The sequence below is a fragment of the Falco punctatus genome (assembly GCF_963210335.1).
Source record: "Falco punctatus genome assembly, chromosome: 9".
Classification (NCBI taxonomy): domain Eukaryota; kingdom Metazoa; phylum Chordata; class Aves; order Falconiformes; family Falconidae; genus Falco; species Falco punctatus.
In genome coordinates, this window is record NC_137589.1 from 24,569,171 (window position 1) to 24,593,023 (window position 23,853).

Sequence of the window (23,853 nt, forward strand, 5' to 3'; positions counted from 1 at the left end):
AATGCCAGTGAGCTCAGGGAGAGCTCGGGGTGCTCAGCATGGGCAGGCATAACCTGGGCTGGACAGGCAAATAGGCGAGCACAGATGCCTATTGTGCTGGTTGTGGACTGCCTGGATTGCACCTTTGATCAAGAATTAGTGAGGCTAACACTGTCTTTTGTCTTTTGACTGAATGCCTCCAAAATGTTCCCCTTTCATCTAGATTTTCTTTACTGATTATTTCCAAGCAGTGCTGTGCAGCTTGGCCCAAATTCAGGAGCTGCTGACACTGCACGTGGTGCTGGTAAAGCTGGTTCTAGGAATGGGCAAAACCAGCAACTCCTTGGGGTGGCAAAACACTGCCATGGCAACCCCATGAAGCGGTGTCAGATACTAAGTGTGTCCACAGCTCTCAGTGGCAGCAGAAGCAGCAGCTCTGGGGGTCCCTTGTTGCCATCTGTGTGTCTCAGGGCTGCCCATCCTTTTCCCATAGCTCAGGGAGCCAAGGCATGCTCCAAAAGGTTTCAGGAACTTATAATTTGTTCACCACCCCAGCACATTTGCCTGATCAAGGTCACTAACCTTAATTCTCCAGGGCTTTCTCCTCTGCTGCTTTTAACTTATCATTTTTTGTTTATTTTCATCTTCATTTCCCATAGTGTACTGAAATGATGCGAAAGATTTGTTCACACAAATAAGGGAGGGTAATAGCTTCTCTCCCTGACCACATGCTCTCCTCTGTTCTGAGTCTTAATTAAAACGGTACTAAAGGAAACAAATCAATTAACAGATACCTTACAAGATGCTTTATTCACATGTACACACACACACAATTACTTACAAGGATCACATCGCTGCTTTAGCTTATCTGTTAGCAAATGTTGCTAATGAACTGCAGTGTTAGTGATCTGGGTAACAGACACCTAGGAATCCAGGGAAATTATTTCAATATATCAATTTTCTCTGAAAAATAAACCTTACATTTTGTTGTTCAAAATGTGTGGGAAAATTGCCATCCAGTTTCCTTTGCACATTTGGAAAATTACCTGCTTTTCTAATGTCAGAACAAAAACATATTCAAATCCTTTCAGTTACAAGCGGTACAGTAACCTACTCATCACAGAAACAAAATTGTGATATATCTGCTCTTATGCTCTGACAACATGTTGTCTCTAAGTCCCTGACTCACCCCATCAGCTCTGCCTTTAATGTGTGGGGTTCTGCAGCTCCTCCCAATCTGAAAGTTGATTATTGGATGGGAGGCCCTAGTTTCCATGATTTTTTGAGCAATATTTGTTAATGATACACGGAATTTCCAGGTTGGACTTCAGTCTAACATCCACCTTTTTTTTTTTTCTTTTTTTTTTTTTTTTAAGTTGGATAACTTCTGTTATATCACAGTAGTGAAGAACTGGAAAGAACTTTATTATGATCTGCCACACAGCATAACTGAGAGTAGACACAGGTTTAAAAGTTAACTTCAGGAATGTGTGTTAGATGAGAGATTTAAAAAATCCATATGTCTATAGACATTGGCCTGAGCTAAAAGTTTAGGAAGATCCAGTCCTTTTACAGTTTGTGTTCTTTGGAGCTGGATAGTGATTATGTGTAAGCTGCAATAAAATAGTGTAACATCCTGCTTGGAGTCATCCTTTATTGCTATGACATAACAGCTATGCCCATGAAATATTGTGACATTACTTAACGTTGTGCATGCCACCTACCTGAGGCTTTCAAGCCTTTGAGTCCTGCTGGGTTTCCTGAGAGGAACTGTAGAAATCACAAAGGATGCCCAGTATGGCATTTCTGCTAGCCAAGTGCTCCTAGAGCTCCCGCACCTGACATTTGCTGCCCTATCTTCACAAGCTGAAAGGAAAGCCTGGCTTGAAATACAAAAATCTTCCTGCTTTTCTTGCACCTTGTGATGACAATATCTGTTATAATAAAACGGGAATAGAATCTATAGCATTATTTTCTGAACTGAGACCAAAGCCACAGGCTCAAAGCTTTGGTAATAGCTGGGATGGGTTCACAAAGTAACTTGGGTTTAAACCATTTAAAATTATTTACACCATTCTAAATGTTCTGAGACACAGCTCCGTTTTTTGTTCTTGTCAATCCCACTGTAAGAAGCTTGTAATTGGAACCAGGCATAGCAAATTTGATGAAATCAAATTCAACAGAATATATAAGGCTTGAACAAGAATGAAGGGGCTGGGAGACTAAAATTATTCACACATTCTGATTGAACTTAGTGCATTGTTTTATACTAAAAAAATAGGGGTGGGTGAATTTTGAAAATGTCAAATTACCTTGTTGGCATGAAATATTTGTTTCAGAGGTCCAGAAAAAAAAAATTTGGTATACTAAAAATGAGTTTTCATTTCAGTGTTCTAAAAAAACCTCATGGAAAACATTATTTCAAAAAGGAAATTTTCATTTTAAATTACCACAATTAATTTAAAGTGGCTGAAATGAGCAGTACCACCTACAGTTAAACAAAAGGCATCAGTCCTAAAGCTAGAAGATATAACTTTAGTGTGAACAAAATGTTTTCCTATTAACACAAAACATATATTTCCTGAAAAATCTGAGAAGCCTTCTTTTGCTTTAACCTCAAATGAACGATTTTTCAAGTTACTTCAGTCATTGTATATGTATCATGAAAAATGGGTGCGACCTTGAATTCTGCTGCTGAAGTGTACTGCTACCTTTTTGATTACCTTGTATTTAATTCATTTTAGAAATCAATTATATACTTATTGCAAACTAAACAGGATCTTTTAATGAGCACAGCTCATCTATTTTATTTTCCTCCTACATTTCCTTCATATACATGCTTTTGGGGATTGCAGGCTTTTTGTGTGCAGGTGACTGAAGTTAGCATGCACGACAAGCTCTTCTTGTAATCAATCAATCAGTCTTTCAATTAAAGAACAAAGAAAGGAATTGGTATTGGTGAGATTTCTGCCTGTGCATAAAAGAGTTCTGTTACTCCTCAGACCAGGTAACTGTTGATTGCAAAAGGATTACTGATCATTTGTGCTTTGTTTTCCTAGTACGTTGATGTCATCCCTGAAAAGAAAGAAAAATCACAAGTTAGCAATAACATTCTGGCTTTGGTTTTACCTGGGATGATCCATAGCATCATTGTAAGAGCTGAGCTGGGAGATACTCATATGAAAATTACAGGAGTTCTAGAAAAATTGTTAATGGAGTTGCTAGAATTACTTCATGAAGCTCCGCTTGCTTTTTCTTTTCCTAGATGCTTCTTTGTATATTTGGAGGTTTCTGCTTTTCCTAAGTGAATCAACCAAACAAATGGACGATTCTGGCTGTTATGGTGACTTCCAGATGCCCTCTTCACTATCAGGTAGGAACCTGCTCACAGCAAGCAATGCATGTTAGGACAGTATCCTACTATGAGAACTGCTCCCCATCTTGCAGAGTTCGGATTATCGCCTTTTAGGCTGCTTTCCAGTATTGCCTTGCCACATGAGTGGGGAGAAGCTGAGCAGCTCCTGGATCTGTATTGAGGCTGCATCTCTCCAAGACCTTACTACTTGGAGTACCTGCTAACATGGGGGCAGCTGCCTAGAGCACACAGCCTTGCAGTATGCCTGGGTCTTATGTTAGGCTATTCCAGGTGTACAGCTGGGAAGCTGGAGGACAAGGCAGCTGAATAATTTGTTTTAGGCCATGCAGAGTGTCTGGCAGATCTGGGCTGTCAGTAGGAACTCAGGTTAACCCCCACAAGCTTTTATTGCAACCTTTCCTTTTTCCCTAGGTGGATGTGCCTTTACAATTTCTATGTGTCTGCCTAGCGCTGCCACTCCACCTCCCTGCTCCACCAGACTCCCCCTTCCCCCAGAGAACAGTACCTGTTCTGGCTTGATCCCATGTTTGACCTGCAAAGTATAGAGAGTGAGATATTAACTGTGACTTTCAGAGCAGTAATCAAAGAAGAGCATTCAAAGAAGCAACACATTAGGAGCTGGGAAAATGCAGTAACTTTCTTTCTCTTTTCTTCACTGCACTTAATCTTGCATTCAGTTTTACTCCATCTAGTGTCTGTGCTTGGAAATAAGGTCTCGCCTTGCAGCCCTCGGCTCGTTTATATTAGGTCTCATGACTCCACTGGGAAATGATATTCATCGTAGTCCCTTTCCTTCAATACTACTTATCCATTTTCTGGTGACTTTGCTAAAGAAAGGACTCATAGGAGATTTTGCAGACAGGGACGTGCTTCTTGTAATTTGTCTCAGTCTTTTTTTCCTTCTCAGAAAGAAATTTCTTTACATGTGTCTTTTAGAAAGCTGTGCTGAAATTTTCTGTTCATGTAAAATTCACCGGACTAACTGTTAGTGTGTGTAAGAAAGAGTTAAGACCTAATTCTCATCTTTCTGGTTTGAACTGGGTATATAGCCCACAGGAGACCATACGGTGAGGCATATATAGGCTGGAATCTGAGGGATTTTTTCTGCTCTGCTCTAGTTCCTTTCTTATTTCTTTCTCCAGTTTGGGGCTGGGGTGAGTCAGCATAGCTCTATGAAGTGGCAATACCTTAACTGTCCTGCAGCGCGTTCACAGCTGAGTTCCCATACTACCTGCTTTGCCCAGCCCTTGGGGAGCTTCCAGGGCATCCAGAGAAAGCGCCTGCTGAAATGGAAGGTCACCAATGCTAGCCTGCTTGCCTGCAGGCTGGTGACCACACTGGAGGTACCTGGGGGTTGTCTCAGCACTCATTTGCCTGCATTGGTCTGGCACTTTGCAGACACAAGGTATTTCTTTTAGTGACACAGCTCTAGTCTTGCTCAGGATGTCACAGCTATGCAGTAATGTTTTTCAGCTTGTTCCAAACAGTATGTGGCAGCTCTTTCCCAGAAAGGAGAGGCATTTCAAAACATAATCAGGGGACCTGATATGGGCTATGCTTAGGAACTTGTCAAAATTTCTTCACACAAAATAACAAAGATTTAAGAAACAAGTTACACAAGTTTCTTCCTGTCTGGAACTGTAGCCATTTACAAAAAAAATCCCAATTCTCCCCAATTCTTCTGACTGTGATGACAGATTAATGGAGAACAAGGCCAGTGCAAAGTGATTTGAGCTAACTAGGTTCAGGGATGCTCACCTGATCCCTTTTGCCTGCCTGTATCAGAGAAGATGGCAGGGAAATGCTGGGAAGGGCATTGTCTTTCAGCACCTTTCCTATGTGATTACCTCTCTGTGGCCTAATCCTAAGTAACTCAATTCTCGGCATGAAAAAAGAGAAAAGAAGAGACGGGCTGGGAGGTCAGTGCTCTTCTCCATGTAGCCTAACATAATCAGTAAGTCACCTAAAAAGAGTGGCTTTCTTGCTGATGCTCTCAGGTGGCCTTCCCACTGACAATGCCAGTTGCTGCAGGAAAGGGTGGTCCAGCCTTCCCCAGCACCTCAGCTGTAATATTTTACTACTTCACTTGTGCCAGATGTCCTTGAACAGCTTGATCTCTCTGAAAATGATTGTTATGTTATACCACATAGATTTTTGGAAGGGCTGGGTTCCCTGAGGCTGTGGAGATATGTGACTGCCTGACCAGAACATGCGGCTGTGCTGAGATGGAGGGGGGAAATGGAGTAGGACTGTCCCTAGAGATGTGAAGCTCCATTGGTCCCACACTTTGCTCTCCTCCAGGGAATCATGGAAGCTCACTTAAAGGAACCAGTTCACAAACACTTTAAAAACAGCATACCCACCTAAAGGGGTAGTTGTTCTTCATCTCTTGTCTCCAGCTCCCAGCTCCCTCCTCTACTTCTCCTGTGCCAGCCAAAGCATTTCAATGTCTATGTAGTAAATCAGATTTGGGATTGGGACCGGTGTTGTTTTTAACACACACACACAAAATAACCTAGTTAATTTTCAGACCGTGATTTTCTGTCTTCTTTTCATTTACAAGTCCATACAGATTTTCCGTTGAAGATGTGGGCCTCTGTGAAGTGTCTTTAAGCTGAATTTACACCCATATGGAAAGCCTTTAAGCCCATAAACTTCTGTGAACCCATGAGAAATAATCCATGGATCCCCAAACATTTGCAGTGTACAATGCAGAAGTCAGCATCACTTTGTGTAATACTTGCTCACTTCTCTCAGCTTGCTATTTGCTCTCTGATGCCAAGCTGTAAAGTGCACATGGAATATGGGTGTGGGTGGCTGTAAGAGACAACCAGAAGAAAACCGAACTCAGCTTTGCTGACACCTAGTACAGGTCTTTCAGGGCAGAACTCTCCAAGTTTAAGGGGTCAGGGAACTGAAACAAAAATGATCTGACAGACTAATATACCTGATCTTAAAAAATTATCTATAAATAATCTTATTTTCTGAGAAGTCAGTGAAAAAAGGCTCCTAGGAGTCCATCTGAAATTAGTGATTCCTTTTTCATACGTTTACTGTGAGCTAGCCCAGAAATTCAGTGGGATAGAGGAAATTCTGTGAGCTTGAACATGCAGGAGCTTTGATTTAATGTTGTTCTTTTCTGGCCAAGACCTGTGGCACTCTGAGTCTCTTGCATCAGAGGGCCTTGTGTTTGTTTTGTTTTTAAGCTGTCCTTTAGCTATGATTTCAGCTTTCATTCCTAGCTAATCCCTTGTTGTCACCTCTCTGACAAGCCCTAGTCAATATAAAGCTACTTGGTCTGGATGGTAGACGGGTGGTGCCTGGGAGCAGGAGGCTCTCTGCTTAGTAGCATCTAATATTTGAGTTACCCTGGACCATCTGTTGACAGGAGTGAAGAGGGTACTCTTCCAGAAACATTTCTGATTATTTTTTTACCTAGATTCATAGTAGCTCCATGTGAAGGTAGAGTTACTCATTTATTGCTAAAATCAATGACACCAGCAAGTTTGCCAGCAGAGACCACGATGGCTGTGGAAGGAATTGCCCCTGACAGGTGTGTGAATATTACCAGGAAAGCATTCTCCTGACTCAGCAGGTTTGGCACTGACTCTTACAATCAAATGATTTAGAGCTATTCAAGACTACCCTCAAACAGTTGTGCAGAGGGGTAGGAAGGAGTAAGGATTCCTCCCTGCTTGGCAGCTGTGAAAAGGTCAACCACAAATGCAGCCCCCAGATCTGAAAGGAGCACAGGCATCCTGGGCCAGATGCTCGCTCTCCCACGGAATGTGGAGGGTGGCCAGGGAGGAGGAAAAAATAGCCAGAAGTGTGGTTCTGCCTGTCAGGCTGGTAGCTGGCATCAGTGAAGTATGCTGTATCCTGGAAACAGGTTTAATGAATTAATCTCACCCTAACTGTCTGGGCTATACATATGCATATATATAGATATATAAAAAACCTGTCTCTCTGTCCTTATGTGTCTGTGTATAAAGCATTCCCTCCATTCAGGAATGGGGCTAAGAGGAAATGAGAGCCTGAAAGTGCCTACAGAGTGTCTTAGTACTGCTTTTTAAAGCTTGGTGTCTCCAGCACAGTGCAAAGCTTAGTGTCCTTGGTTTTGAAATGTGTGTTATAAAGATTAATTTCATTTTATGGAAAGGGTAACCTGAGCCAAAGTAACTTGTCCAAGGTTGTTCAGAAGAACAAATTCAACTAGACAGGATAGTGACAGAACCAGGTAGAAAAGCCAGTTTATTGCTTTAATCACCAGTGACCATTGCCTCAACACAGAATAGATATTTACATTTTGTTTCTGCAAATGTATATGTGCAAGGACTTAAGAAAGCCATTTCTGCTGAGCTCATTTTTTTAACATTTACACAAACATACACAGGGTTGTTTAGGCCATCTCTGTTCATATTTCTGTTTATACTTCTGTTTATTTGCAATAGCATGCATTATTATGACATTTGTGTAGCTTTTAAGTATTTTTCATTAAACTCCGTTCCCAGGATGCATACTGAGAAAACCTAAACCAGTGAATACAGCCTTTTGTCTATCAGTCACCCACTAAACCCTACAGTGTTGAGCCAGTAATTGGGCCTGCTCTGATGTATCAGCAGGGCCAGACTCATCTTGTGGTTGTGGTATCTGCTCCTTAGTGAAGTGCAAATGCACTTCACCCCTAAAATGACTGTAGCCCTCCAAGTTGTCTTCCTTTCCCAGTTCATTACTGATATTTGGCCATAGTGTCAATGTGAAGGGAGGCTCTGCAGTCAAAGCAGACCACAAAGGAATCATTTTTAGTTGATTTTGCAAGGTTTATTTAGATCTTGGAGGCTCAAGTGTCTTGCTGGCTCTGTTTTTCCTTATTTGTAAACCTCTAACAAGTTATAAAAACTTTATGTTGACCTGATGACTGATTTGTTTGTAGAATATATTAGTTGTCAGAATCAAAGACCTTGTGAAGGGCTGCTTGCGGGGAGGGTGGGGGGGTGGGGAAGCAGTGTGGAAATTGGCAAGTGAAAAAACAGTTAAAACAGTTTAGGATATAGCTGAGGGATGTTGTAAGAAAAAATATTCAAGTCTTTGACCCTGGAGGTGTCAAAGATTCTGTGGAATCTACATAACTGATTTTCTCCAGGTCCAAGAAGATGATACTACCAGTTTAAAAGGAATTTTCCCGGGAGAAGAAAAAAGGGCTTGTTTTAGGAGAACAACGACAGATGCAGGCAATCCAGTGGCTCTAAGGAAGTTGAAGATTACTGAAGAAATCCAGGAAATTGTCTGGATTATCGGGGATTTGGAGAGAACAAGGGTACATATAGGGTACAACTAATTTCTTCTCCTTCATGCCTCACTTCTGTTGTTGCAAGATGCTTTATGACCATGCACGAGAAGGGTACTTGGAACTGGTTACAGCTCCTGTAAGGAGGAGCTGGAGCACTGAAACTTGGTTTTGCTTCCACCGCAAGTCCAGAAGATACTTGGAGCACATGGGAATTGAACTGCGGAAGATGAAGACCTGAGGCCAAAGGGTGCGCTCAGCCCAAAACAAGGACAGGGATGGTCAGTCTGTCTAAGGGCTATGGTCTGCAAGTATGGGGGGGTGCTGTGGCATACTTTGTATTGTGAAGCACCACAATTTCTAGTCCTCTACATGGGCAGAAACAGATACCTGCAGGCTAGAGGCAAGGGCTGAAGAAAACCCACTGGGCAGCGGGAAAGATAGCCAGTATGGAGATGGGAGAATAGATGGACTAAGAGGCAACAGAGCTTTGCCATCTCCATCAGCTACAGTGATGGTCATAGGCAGGTGACAAATGGATAGGGTTTTAAGCTTTTCAGTATGTTCTCCAGTGCTTTTCCTTTTCTGCTTTCCCATGTCCCTGTGCTGAATCTTACTCTTTCCAGACCAGGCAATGTTTTTGGGAAGAATGCCATGGCTGTACACTACAAGGGCAAAGCTGAGCTGAGTGGGGAAAAGGAGGTAACTGGTGGGCTGGAGCAGGTACACTGAAGAGTGTTTTTGTAGGACTATATGAACTGATTGTTGTGGCAGGGAGGCCCATCCATGCTGCAGTGTGAGCTGCCTTCTGCCAGGTGTCTTTCTGGCAGATCTAGTTTCTGACAGCTGAAGTTTTGGGGGTTTATGTTAGCTGTTGTGAAGTATCTTGGATGATTTGGTCTGTTCCAGGCACTGTTGTGCTAATGCAGAAATACAGGACACCTCAGGAAGGACTGCCCATGAAAGACCCATCAAGTGCCAATGATTTTGAAAGGCTCCTGATAACTCTTCCATTTCATAAGTCACTGTTTTGGGGGTTTGTTTGGGGGTTTTTTTTTTGCAAAGCTAGTGAGTTGAGTTTGCAATTTGAGTTAGAGACAATGGTAGGCAGTCATATATTACATTTAAAGTAGAAAATACTTATTTAAAATTAGGATTCTTCATTGTTACATGTTTGAAGGCCAGGCTGGGAAGAGACCAAGCAGCTGGTACTCACTTTGAAAGGCTAGGCCAAGTCACCTTTTCAAACTGTTTGATTGGTAACACTCCAATGCTTTCCTCAAAATACCAGTGACCATGCTTAACAAATTATTTTCCTACACCTGTATTTCTTGCTTCCATCTCATGTGTTTGAAGAGGTGAATCAGAAAGATAAAAGACAGCTGGAAGCAACTGAGGGAGCATGTTTAATCAATAGGAAACTTGGAAGGTGGAAACTGTAATCTTGTAGGTAAATGATGGGATGCTATAGTGCCCAACTCCTGGGGGAATATGACAGACACAGATTTACACCTAGGAACATGTATGCTTCTTCATATCTATCTGCAGTGGACAATGTTTGTTAGTACTTTGTAGTGATAGACAGTCCAGGTTGCATATTTTGTGTAATGAGTCATTGATTTAATCTCCCCATGCAAAGGTGTCCAAACAAATCCTAGGTTAATTTTTTAATGGAGGTCTTAGCAGGAAAGCCACAGCTTGAATGAAATGTGGAGAGTGAACTAGCCTCATTCTGTATGCTGATAGGTATCTGCAGGCTGAAAAGTGAGACACCTTACTGCTGGGAAAAATGTCCTCTTAAAGTCAGGTCAGTGCAAAGAAAGCATCTGTCCCTAAGTGACATGTTTCCACAGGAGGAAATTACTTCATTCAAAAGTAATTAAAATTCACAAAAAATTGCTGTAGCATGGCTTGAAATAACCAATACCACTCACTGTTTCCTGCTCTCTCTGTATAAAAATCTTCCATGGAGAAGACATCTCAATTTTTCTGATTAGGAACTGTATAAAGAGAATTCCTTCATAGATTTACTTTTGGCATCATGCTGTTTCAAGTGCTTTTGCCACTGAACTTGCTTCTAGTAGAGCATCAGTATGTGCTTGCATCTTAAGCAGATATGATTTCAATGGACAGTAGAGTGGCTGAGACAGTATTGCTCCCTGGCTGCAGGCTGAATGTATAGTGTTACATGTGAATAGCTGATGCAGTATCCAAGTTGCTGCAATGCATTTCAATGCCCAGTGTCCTGCGCAAGCTGTGTTCTAGATCTTGATCCTTTTTCTCTGTGCACCACTCTTCCAGTGACGTGTTCAGACAAGGCCAAAGTTTCTTTTCTTTCAATGTGTATTTACCTATAGATTTTGATTTGTAAATTTCAGGCCCATTTTCCAAAGGACTTTCACTTGTAACTTCCTCAAGTACCCGGGCGTCAAAACTAGGTCTCTGGTTAAGTTTATTTGTGAGCTCATACTCTGGTGGTTAGATAGGTTGTGTCTCTCATTTGCAGCTGATAGTATGAGTGATATGACTCATGTCTATTCAAATGGCTTCCTGCTAGGTAAACGATGCATTCTGCAATTCACAGCATTGCAGACCATTTTGGACTATTTAGATTAGAAAGAACTGCTCTGCTTTCCAAAACAGGAGACATCATTCTATCTGACTTTAAATCTCTTTGAAGGAAACAAAATTGTTAGATCAGATCCTGTTCACTATCTCTACCTGTCAGTGCAGCTGGCTACAGACCTGAACATGACAAAATGCTAGGAAAAATGTTCCTGGCTCAAATGCTTGGGCTGAGACAGTTCTGCTAGTTGGAAGAAACTGCAGCTCAGCATTCAAACTTGAGTATGATTGCCCAAACCTAGTCTTTGCCATGCCATTGATCTCTGAAGTTTATATTTTCCAAGTGGATGATTTCACCTCCTATGTAATTCATGGCACTGTTTTTAGAGTTAGACAATGAGGAGACTGGATGCTTTCAAGGTGTGATAACATTCCAGGCCCTCCTCCATTCACCTAAAGAATGCTCTGATTTTCAAGAGTACCTTGTGTCTCCCAAGCATAGTCTAGAAAAAGAAAGAGAAGTCAGTCCCTCTTAGAAGTAACCAAGTAGGAAAATACAAGAGAGCATCTAGATGTTGCTTTGAGTAGCAAAACAAAATCACTGGTGCGCTTGGCCACTTGGTCGATGCAGCTCCCAAGCTCCTCCTCTCCTCCGTCAAACATCAGAATGACTTCTGTATTGCATTTAAAACCTGATCTCCTACTAAGTGATTTACACTGGGGCATGTAGAACCCAGTGAGTGACGTGGGGAATTTTGGTGTGTGCTGTTTCCTAGGACGTCTTTGGGCAACAGATTGCTTTTTGCTATTGCAGCAAGTTTAAAATGCCTATCTTTTCCTTTTTAGTAAACATTTTCTGTCTCTCCACCCTTCTCCTCGTCTCTGTATGTCTTTTTCTTTGTCTCCTTCTGTCAAAATAAATCTGGCTGCCATGCACTGTAGTTAACTCAAAATATTGCTAACATTAAACGTGCCCAGACATTTTTATTAATACATTAAACTTGCATGAAATTTTTAGGCATTATAATTTACCAAGCTTACACCAAGATGGCATTTGTAACTGACATGAGCTATTAATTAAAAAAGAGGACATTAAATAATTGTCAGTTGACATCTAAATTACTGTTTTGTTAGCTGACAGAAGCTTGCCTCAAGCCTTTCTCATCTCAAGTGTTAGTAAATATCCCATTGACTTTAAGGGCATCCCATTATGAATTGATTGTTTAAATCTTAATGTTATATACGTGACTAAAAAGTTGTAAATCCTGTTAATTATTTCATAATGAACTGTCAGTGTCATGTGAGTGTAGAAACACTTCTGTTTTAAGTATTTGGGAAAGTATCAAGGAGAAGACACATCAGAATACTTCTGATTTTAGTGGAAACCAGTTCTTGCAATGTGTTGGTTAGGTTAAGTACCAGCTCATCAGGGTTCTAGCATAAAAGATTAACTGCATCAAGACCTTCAACTATTATGAGACTGAGCAACTCCAACTATGATGGTACTGTACTGGGAAACAGCCACTCAGAGTGTATCCCAGCTGGGGAGAGAAATGAGTGGCTTGAGGCATTTGTGGGAATAAGTATGTAAAATTTAAAACAAAATTTGGCTGAAGGTGCATTTGGTGAGTGCTCTATCAGTTGGATTAAGGTTTTTTCCTGAACAAACACTAATAATAATCACTGGTAAAGCAGAAAATGAAGTTGTCTGCAGAAGGTATGCTTGTTCTCCTCTCTGACCCTAAAGGGGTGGTATCTTGATTATCCCTGAGTGTTTCAGGTTGCCTGCATCCCTGAGGGATTCAGGATGTCTGTATGATTGATTGGAGTAAATCCAGAACCAGGTAATTTCAGATGATGGACTTTGCTTTATCGAAGGGTTTTCCAGGACTAGCCACTGGCCTAAAAATGCCATGAATTAGAATCCCCAGGGAACTGAAGCAAGTAGCTAAAATCAGTTTAGACCTAATTACCACATGTCTCTCTGGTGGCCTGAATAAATGGGAAATTATCCCTATGACCTATGGGGAAAAATAGATCAGATAAAAATGAACATACAGCTTGGATTTTCTTGAGGAATCTCCTTGTTATTTATAATGCTGTAGCACTTACAGTGCAAGTACTCAGCATGAGTAATATTGCAATGCTCCTTTCAGGAAATGAAAACAGGTGACTGCTGTGGCTTTGTATTTGTGGAGTTTGGGGGATTTTTTTGGTGGCTGTTGTTAAGAACAGCTACCTTCCATACATTTCCTTTCAGAGATACACAACCTTGACCAGTTAGATGAAGAATGTTGGAATCCAAAGCATGGCATATGACCCCATTCTTTGGGTCAAGTTTGGTCCTACAACAAAGAGATGACAACATAGGTGAGAGTCCTATGGAAAGCTGCCACATTCTTCAGGTATTACTTGTGCTATAAAGGTCCAATTCCAACCTCTAAGATATTCCCCTTACATATGGGCCGGTTTAGCATGTCAACACAAACTCTACTGTCTGGAACGGCCCTACCCTGAAGAAGGTTAAGAGGAAAGATAAAACAGTATATTGAATCCTGTATGCTGTATTTCCTTTTGATTTTCTGTGAGTAGATTACTTGGGCTGCAGAATGATGGTGCAAAACCAGCTAAGATAGTTCTGCAACAGCTGAGATGTGCAAGTATAACTTTGTTTATAAAAAAGCACCATATACACTTCCTGGCTAAAAATCAATGCTGTCTTGAGGATATCTGTATTTCACCAATCCTACTAAAGATTAGTTTATAGGAGCATCTTTAAATGTTAGCTATGGATCTGGTAGTATTTTTACTATCAGAGGTTTCCCTAAACCCAGTAGAAGGTATACTGTTTCCTCAGATTAACATCTGCATTATAGAATCCCTTAATGACCCACCAAGGAGTAATATGCAGATGTCCTGAAATGAATGAGAACAAAGATTTGTTGGTAAATTATTCACTGCCACAGTAGGATTGAAAAGTACAACTGATCAAGAAGCAATGGTGGATTTCTAGTTGTTTTATACTTAATCAAAAAAAGTCATCTTTACTATATGTAGCTTTGCCCCCAAACATTGTATAACTACAGCTTCTCTCACTGGTCAGGGTCAGTGGCTCTAAGGCAAAGAGTCTGTGTATCGTGTCATGTTTCCAGCCTTAAGACCAGCATTTTGGCATGAAACTGGAAACTTCACCTTTTAGCAAATGCCTGTAGACTGGGACAAGGAATCATCAAAGAGGTTAATGCAAGGTCATCATTAAAGATGTTAAATCTTGCTGCCATGACAAAGTCAGTCACTTCCCCTAGAAAGATCAGAGGATGGTATCATAGATGTTCAAATTGTCTCTGAAGGAAAATATCACACATAATAAACACCAAGGGGAGGTAGAAAAGTCCAAATTGGAGCAGATCTTACCATCTGCATTTCATCCAGGCAGTAAATCTGCTGCCTTCTGTGTCTTTTCTTGTCTTTGTCCCTTTCCTCCCTTTATTCCCTTTTCTTTTGACTCCGGTTTCTGGCTTTTCTGTTTCAGCTTAGCTCTTTCTCACACCCTTCCAATTCATTGCTCTCTCTATACTGTCCTTAATCCACCAGAAAGTTTACTAGGTATTCTGTGTTTTTTCTTCTGGCTATATAATAGCCCTAATCTGTTTTAGGTTAGTACACAGAAATTGTCAGTGTCTTGTAAGAGAATGTGTTACTAGAAAGGAAACACTGTGACAGTTAGCTGTCTTAGGTTGAGGAAGTGTCCCCTGGGGAAAACAACAGATGTTTACAGCTGGGGCCCTTCTCTGTTGGACAGGCAAAACACTGAAGTACTTGCTGCAAGGGGTGCCCTTGCTTTTATCTTCAACTGAGTGTTTATATATGCTGTGCTCTCTTTATGGGGAACAACTGTGATGGGGACATCGTTCTATCCAGCTCTCTAAGAGGCCAAAAGCTATTTCTTAGGTCATTAAGTACAGCTGTTGCCTTCAGTTCATGAGAATGCTGATTGATTAATGTTTGGGGGGGTTTAGTCACTTACAAAATGTCTCAAATGGACACAAAAGAAGTGTCTACATATGTAGATTACCATAGGCCAATAGAAAACTTGCAGTCCAGAGTCCCTTACCCTTGTTACTGCCTGTCCTTGGGGGAGATGAGGACTGTCCATTGCCTCTTCTGTATGTGAACCCATAAGGTGATCAAAACCTAGAATGTTCTTACTGTTTCTGGCTAAGGAGGAGGAAGGTGAAGGGCAAAAATGTATCTCTTCCAGCAGGAATGATCACTGCGTGAACTTGACCTGAAAGAGTCTGGAGTGAAGGGAGTTCTCAGAACTGAGATCCAGACACAGTAACTGGGAAATCTCTGACAAAGCCATTTACCCTGGTTTACATTTTTTTCCTTTTTCTTTTTTTCCTTTTCTTTTTCCTTTTCTTTTTTCCTTTTTTTCCCCTCTTTTTTCCTTTTTTTTTTTTTTAAACTAAAGGGCTTGTGAATATATGACAATACAGTAAAAACTTTGTTTCAGAAAAAATGTGGAAATGTTCTAGCAACGTCAAAAACATCCAGCTTCAGCACTTTCAAAACAAGGCCTTTTGCCTTCATCCCTTAAATATTTTTTATGAGTTTGCTATTATAATACATAGTACAAACTAAAAAAGAAATGTTTATCAAAAGTCTTTGAAGGATTTTCTTTTCTAAAAGAATCTCAATCTGTTGAGATTTCTTTCCCATTTCTGAAATGTTAAAACTTTGTTATAAGGAATTTCCTTTATCAATGCAGATCCAGTAGATACACTGTGTATCACAGTCCTCTAGAGACTTGCACGTGTGTTACGTACTATCATTCAAATCACAGTTGTGGGAAAGCATCGTGCATAAAGAGAGAGAGGAGTTAAACGTTACAGTTTGTGTATCGCACCACCTCAAAAAAAGCATGGGGCAATGACTCTTACCTTCTATCCATTTTGCCATCTGACTCTGAAAAGAGAACAGGAAAAGGTGGTTAGTTAGAACCAGGAACAGAGTGGTGATAGGCCTGCTCAGAGGTTGTGTGGATGCAACCAGGAGAACACAGATACAGCTGGTAAAGATCCAGCCACCCTTTCTGAGGCAAAACTGTTTGATATGAGTAGTGTTATGCAACCTTTCTAAAGCCCTTCTTGACTCTTCCAGCTGGAATATCTCCTGTCATTTTTCTCATAGCTGTATCTTTGCTAGTATTTTGGCTATTTTGAGTTTGATTGTAGCATATCTCCAGGGTGTCATGAGAAACTGGTTTGAGGGCAGATGCTTGACGAGGATGTGGTGGAACCAGTTTCCCTTGAGGCCTGCTATGTAGTGCCACTAAAAGAAAGCACCAGCCATTTGTCTTTCAGGAGGTGGCATTACACTGTCCTTTGTACCCTCATGGGGTACCTGGGGAGTCTGTTTGCAAAATTATCCTTTAAAAGACAAGCGTTTACTGTAAATGCAGTGGAATCGGTTTGTGACTAGTAGGCTGATCTCACCATAGCAGTACTAGGCCCAGAGAGCTCAGTCTACTTCAATTCAAGTTTAATAGTTAAGCCCACTCTGCTCTTCTCTTTACAAAGCAAGAGTCTGTGCCTACCGTTGAAGTGGTGTGTCATGGTGCACTGCTGATTTAGTAGTGTTCTAGATGCTGGAAAATTACCTCTCATTTGTCATGTGAAGGCTAGTGCAAAAATCTAGCTACAGAAGCAACATTTCTGGATACAACAGATGGACAAGCAGCTCCTAGTCTTGTCCTGTAGCAGCCTGACAGTTCTTTTACTACATTTTCCTTGGTTAATGTCTGACTAATTTTTCACGGTGGAAACTGGCTATGTTTATCAGAATTCCTCTGTTTTTAAAAGTGGGATGCAAAAACTGGTACTTTTCTTGCAACAAGAGCTGCAAAGGTGACTTTTTGAAATTCACCATGGAGACGCTGTACAGAAAACAATCCTTTCAGTCCCCAGTCTCTCTTATTATACTCCCTCTCCTTTCAGTAAGGATTATTTCCCCACACATTGCATGAGATTGCCTCACTGCTTCCATATCTGCTATGGTTTCCTTCCAGGCCAAATTTTCATGTGCTACTAAAAGTGCAGGCCTTTCTCTTGGCAGGCAAAACATAGGTGGCAGATTTGCTTTAGCAAAGTCCCAGGACTCTTTTTTTGCAAAAAAAAAACCCCAGTTTATACTGATGCTTGATGCTCTGGTCAACCTGTTAGGACTTAGCATTTGCTGCTACCTGTTGCTATTTTATGTGCCGTGCTTTTCATTTCTAGCTCATAACTGCAGTTGAGTGTTGCTGTGTGCTGTTACTTCATCCTACAGATGCCAGTTGTATTTCAGCAGTGGAAGAAATCATCCCAGCATTTGTTCTGCAGTGCTCTGTGAAGCACTTTGAAGTCCTGTCAAGTAAGAGAAGCTCTCTACAGAGGATGGAGGGCCATGAGCCAACATTGCCTCTAGGAAGGCCCATGGGACAAATTATTTCTCTGACTTCTGTCTACTGAAATGATGGGCATTATGCAGTTTAAGATTTTTGGATCTGAATCCAAAACCATAGTTTGTAAACTGCTGGTCCAAAACCAGACGGATCCGTTGCTACCAACAATTATGGTGTTAGATCAAAGAACTTTTGCTTGTTTCAGACAAAAAACATGTTTTCCTGTGGAAACTTGAAAGCCAGTCACAGTAGAAAAGTTATAATATAATATAATACATATATATATTATAACTTATTATATAATATATATATATTCTATGTACCCTGATGGAAACTGCATATCTTAAGAGTCAGACAGTTACACTTGAAGCAAAAGTCCAGGATCAGTGAAATAAATAGTAATTTTGGCTAGCACGAGTAGTGTGAGCAAGCTTCTTGCGCATCCTGCAGATTCAACAGGTTCTTTAACTTACATTGAAGAGACAGAATTTTGTTTTAAAAATCAATTATTCTAAAAGATTCCCAGGCAGTATGCTGAAGTGAATTATATTTCTCTTGTAAAGCTAAAGAGCAGGCCTGGTTATACTGAAATGTGAATCTGCAGTTCTAGGGACTCCAGCACTTCAGACACTTCTAAAATAGTGCTTCAAAGGAAAACCAGAGCTGTAGTACATACATAATTCCTAACACTGAAGCTCAGATCTGCTGTATCAAGGTACAAGGAGATCTAGATCTCTGGATGAAAAATCAGGAGTATATTTTCTTACCTTCAAAGACATTGTCAATCATTTGTTTTTTGATCATGCAGATTATTACTGCTACAAAACCAATTGCTAGAAGAGCTCCCAGAGTAACTCCTGTAATAACATATGTGAGATCTGAAAAAACAGAAAACAAGTCAGTGAGTATGCACCATTAAGTAATAAATAAAGTCTTTGTGTTTTGGATGTGACACAGTCTCCAAAGTTTAAATGGATCCCTGGAAAAAAAAATAATGTTTATTCTTCAGAAGGGCCTGGTAAGGCTGAACCAAACAAGGTGGCTGAGAAGAGTCTGCTCTTTCAACCTCCTGCACATCATGAGACCACGTGAAGCTGTGGCTACGGGGCTCAGTGTTGTTTTATGATAATGAACAACTTTAGCCTTTGGTGTGTGCAGGTCTCAGCTGAGTTTTAGAGCTAGGCTTCTACTTCTGCCCCCTCCCCCCAAAGTGAAATTCCCCATCTGCCCTCCCTTGCCGCTCTGTATCCTGCTAAATTCTTATCCCTGCTTCCCATAGCTACACACACAGGGTTCATCTCTGCTTCCTAGTTCCCGAGCCTCCTGCCCTGCCCAGCTATTTTGCCTCTGTAAGTCTTTGCTGGGATGAAGCAGCAGAATTTTTAAGTGTAAACTATGAATGATATTGTGGGTTTGCATCGCTGTGTGTACCTAAGAGTCCACCTTCATCTGTCAGGCAGGAGGATGCCTGTGTTCAGGATCTGTATCCTAGGCGCTGTCTCCCCTATGCTCATTATATTTACCTAGAAGTAATTTGAAAGTCCCAGTTACATGGTAGGACTCTGCTGTGCTAGGCAAAGTACAAACATGCAATCGGATGATTATCTTCTGCACATAAAAAGTACATAAAGTCTTCTAAGAACATTTGTTTTTGTTATGTTTGCTCTGCCCCCAACTTCCTGTCTAGAAGCAAAAATCTCACCATGAACTCACCTATTTCCTCCTCTGAGCTTCCAGAAGCATAAACCTTGCCTCTCCAAAAATCTGAAATGGAAATATTTTAGCCTGTTAGGACATGAAGGAGAATGCTTTATATTCAAGGAGAATGTCATATCTGGCTATTTCCAAGGGGATGGTTGATCCTGGTAAAGCTTAAGAAAGGATCTGAGGCTGCCTGGAGTAGTGAAGTGTTATCAGTCAAGTCAGATGAGGACATCCCAGGAATGTGGCCACCACGTGTCAGTTTTTGGACAGAATAGAAAATACAATTTTAAAATTTTATATTATCTTAGCACTGTTTCCATTCCAGAGTTTTCTCACTGCAAGCCTGAGAGCTGCATGCAAGACAATTTGCTCTAAATCTACAAAAAGATTGCTAAAGCTAATAAGACATGCTAATGAGAGAGAGTGTGGCACACCCCAGCACACCTCTCCAGAAAACATGAGTCCCAATCCTGCCTGTAGTTCCAGTCTTCAAAATGTGATTTATTGCTGGCAGAGAAGAGAGTCTTTTCTTCTTGCAAGAAACTGTTATGGTGTGGAAGTAACCTTTACAGAGGATCCCATGCTGTGTTCCCTGTTCATCAAAAGTAGACCCCCCTGGCCCTTCCTTTCTTCATAGAACTGCTGATCTGTGCTGCCTGATGCTCAGAGTGTGCAGGCCCTCAGAATGGAGTGGCTTTGAAGAAAACAATTCATTCCCACACACTTTTTGAAGGAAGCAGATTCAAAATTTCCCCCCCAAAAAAAAAGTCAAGAAAAAGAAAAGTCATGTTTAGTTTTAATGTTGCTTGCTTATTGTAAGAAATTGCTACAAATGTACTTTCAAATGTGGGTTTTTTTGGTGATGGACATGCAAAGATATTTCCACCAAAGTTTTCAAGTAGCTCCAAATGATGGAACTGATGGGCAGCTGCACAAGGTGCCTGGACCATGAGAAGACTTTAAAGGCAGGCATGACTCCTGCATTTTAAAACAGCATGCTGTGATATTTCTATCTCCTGTACAAGCTTCAGGCAGAACACGAAGTCCTCTCCTACAGCTATTGCTCTTTGGCAATCCACTGCCTGGGTGACAGTATGTACGGGACCTGGTGAGAAGATAGCTGTTTTGCCTTTTTATAAGCAATCCCTACTGCAGTGAGGAATTGTGAAGGAGTGTCATCTGAAACTCTAAGGGGGATTTTAAATTCTTAAATGCTTCCAGTTTTCTTACTGCTGTGGTGTCCATCATTGTAAGTCCAGGCTTGCCTCTCCCTCCTCCACTACTTGTGGAGAAATAATCCTGTCTTCTTGAAGTTTTGGGGGCTGTGCTTTCATTTCTTGTCCAGTAAAATGAATACTAGAAATAAGATTGCTTTTAAATTTAAAGCATAGTCTTCCCACTCCAAAACCAGCCATTTTCATACCTTTACAGAAATCCACCTACAGTCTGCTTTTCAGACTGCTGAAACTGTCTCTTGAGCTGAAGGTGGGCCTTGGGGCTTCTGCAGCTATCTCAGAAAAATCTGATATATTGGGTGATCCATAACAGATTTATTTTTATTTCCTGGTCTTAATCGCATTTCTAATCCAAATTTTTCATAGTTTACTAACCAAACTTCAAAAGTCTGGAGACAAACTTAAAAAGAAATATTGATCTTTAAAGCAAATGTGTTTTGGGAACTATAATTCTGAACTCAAAGCCCTTTTTTGCCAAACTTTTCTTCATAATTAAAATGTCTGGAAACATTTTATACAAACAGAAATGTTTTCTATCCAAAACCCCCATGACAGTCAGAGATGAGTTCAAAGGGATGTGGAATCCAATTGCAGGTATGACCACAAAAGCCAGCTATACTAAATGACCAAGAACAAAGTTATAAAGAAAAGAATTTAAAAAAAAAAACCAAAACAAACAAACACAACACTCTAAGACTACACAGTGGGTGTAAAAAGCATAGCTCCTGATTTTCCAGATTAAAACCCAGTCTCTTTGCTGCTGCCTGTGGATTTATTTCATTATAAATTAAAAAAAAAAAAAGTGCCTTTCTTCAATCCCCTTAATTATTCTTAGTGCTCATATGAAGAATGTTTTAAATTCAAACATAATAAAAGTGATACTGTATTACTTTTATTATCCTAAAGACCATAATACATAGAACTTAATGTATGCTTTCTAATGGAATTAAACCAGTGACAGATTATGTGTTTTATGGCAGAAATAATATTTTACATGGAATATTTTATGTAGGTCAGTTTAATATATTGAAATTAAATTATTAGTTTCTTTTTTAAAAGGGAGGGAGGGAAATCTCTGAAAACCCACAAGACTAGGGAGAACATTTTCAATTCATACTTTCAATATGGTTTTAATTAAGGTTTAATATCATTTACTGGATGCTGCTTAAGTACCATTTGCTTTTGAGGACTGTGTTAAGATAGCCGGCTTCTGTTTGTTTCAGTTTCTTCTTAGGTGGAAAGAAGTGGATTGACTAAATCAAATATATACATGTTGCTCTTTGACCTGTATCCCACCTTCAATTTAGATCTTTTGATCATGTACATAAACCTCCCAGTACAGAAAGGGCTTTCTGCTAGCTTTCTGGCCCCTTATCTCTGTGTACGGGGTTTAGACTAGCTCCTACATCTTGAACAAACCCTCTGGACTTGGACAATATTTGCCTCTGGGTGGAAGCGCCTTTCACCTGAATTTGATATCTATACTCGAGTGACTCGTGGATCATTTTTCAAAGGGTCTCAAAGCAACTGGCAGAACTTTCTCACCTCTCCTGTGTGCCTGGCTCAGGCGTAGCATGCAATTGGGACTATAACAGAGATGTGCCCCCTGGGGTCCAGCAGCACCAGGAGGCTGGTGAGAAGTGCCAGCTGCATCTCCAGCTGGTGGAGGAACATTTTTGTGTGCTTGTTGTTGGCAGAAAGTCCAGAAATGAGACTGCATTTTGTCCTCAAATTAGAGGCAAAAATCCTTCTGTGGGTAATAGATTAGGGCAGGAGTCACTCTTACATGGAGACAGGAATGTGTTGAGTTCTAGCCCTTGCTAGGCACCCCTCCATCCAAGCCTTATAGATCTGCCGTTGCCTGAACCTTTCTGTGTGACACTTGGAGGCATGTCAACTCATTTTCCTTCTGTCTATTGTGAAGTGCCTTTTGCTGTAAAACATGTCTTGCTGCTCTTGGATCTGCATCTCTTTGATCTAAGTGAATGCTACTGTATTAACAGGACTTGTGCCATCTGATTGCTGAACAATAGCTAGTCAGTAACCAGGGAGCAGTCATTGCTGACTTCACACCTGTAAGAACAGTTGGTTACCCATGTTCTGTGTGGTGGAGAGTCTCCATTTTTCTGGACTTTTGGAAGTGTCTATAGGAAGATGTAGAGGGCTTTCAGGGTCAACAAGGACAGCAGGAATGACAGAATCCTATGCATACCCTGAGGAGAACTACAAGAAGATAAAGCACTGCTGTAGATCTGTGGATAGCTTTGCTTGCTGGAGCTGAGGCAGGAATGGATATCCAGTGGGTGCAAGCTGGAAGAGCTAGTCTATGTGCCTCAGGGGCGGCAAACTGCCCTTGTGGGATTCCCCAAGGGTAGATCGTTATTTTCTATGAATTTCTGAGTGAAGTAGGATAGCATGGGAGGTGTTGATTAGGTAAAGATGAGGCTTTTGCCATCAGAGGGTGCCTGACCCCTTACCTAAGGTCTCAGAGACCACAGTAACCCATGTAAACTTGATGACAGCTCCATCTTCCCCATTAGTCCACAGCAGTCCCAATGTTAGTATGACCCCTGATGACGCTTCCTATTCATGACCCCCACTCCTTCCCTGCGGAAACTGGAGGTGAGTAACCATGAAGAGGCAAGCTGTGAGAAAGCCCTGCTTTGGGCTGGCAAGAAGCATTAGAAGCAGCATGAGTCAGGAGCATCAAAATTCTATAAGCGAGAGTCACAGCAACCAAAAGTGGCTTATAGATAGCATGCACACAAATCAACATTTTCCTTTATACTCTACTGAAATACTGTTTTCTATACAATGCCAAACAGGATGTTCAGTGGCTCTGCCATCTCGGTTGCAAAGATGCAAACAGATCTGCACACAGCTGACCCCTTAGCAGTTAAGTCTAGGAAATGTTGGCTAAAAAACTCAGCAAAATACTCCACTGTCTCAACAAATGTTCTTTCTCCAAGGAACAGAGTTCTAAACAAGACTTTAAACAGTATACATACAATTAGTCTAGGAAGTAAATAACCCCACTAAGCTCAGGGAAAAAAAGCTCTCAAAAAGGATGGAAAAGAAATATGATAAATCACTTACGTAGGAGAAGAAGAAATGCCACTAAAACTGATATCCAGCTTGTTAGTAAGGTCATTGTGAAGTTTTCACAACAGAATGGTTTCACCCAAATTTTATGATTTTAGCTCTTCCGCAGTGTCTTTTGAAAAAAAAAGCTAGATCAGATCACATGACCATTTTGGGAAAC

The 23,853-nt window shown here is 40.9% G+C and overlaps 1 protein-coding gene across 1 annotated transcript; it reads right to left on the minus strand.

Moving 5' to 3' along the window:
- Positions 1–770: 770 nt before the first annotated feature.
- On the minus strand, positions 771–23,844 carry TMEM273 (transmembrane protein 273). Its single transcript, XM_080401814.1, has 6 exons — positions 23,688–23,844; positions 19,366–19,416; positions 18,420–18,530; positions 16,151–16,175; positions 3,861–3,887; positions 771–3,054 (listed from the first exon to the last, which is right to left on the minus strand). Exons 1-6 carry the CDS (start codon positions 23,740–23,742, stop codon positions 3,009–3,011), a joined length of 315 nt encoding a protein of 104 aa, XP_080257940.1. The 5' UTR covers positions 23,743–23,844; the 3' UTR covers positions 771–3,008.
- Between the last annotated feature and the right edge of the window lie 9 nt (positions 23,845–23,853).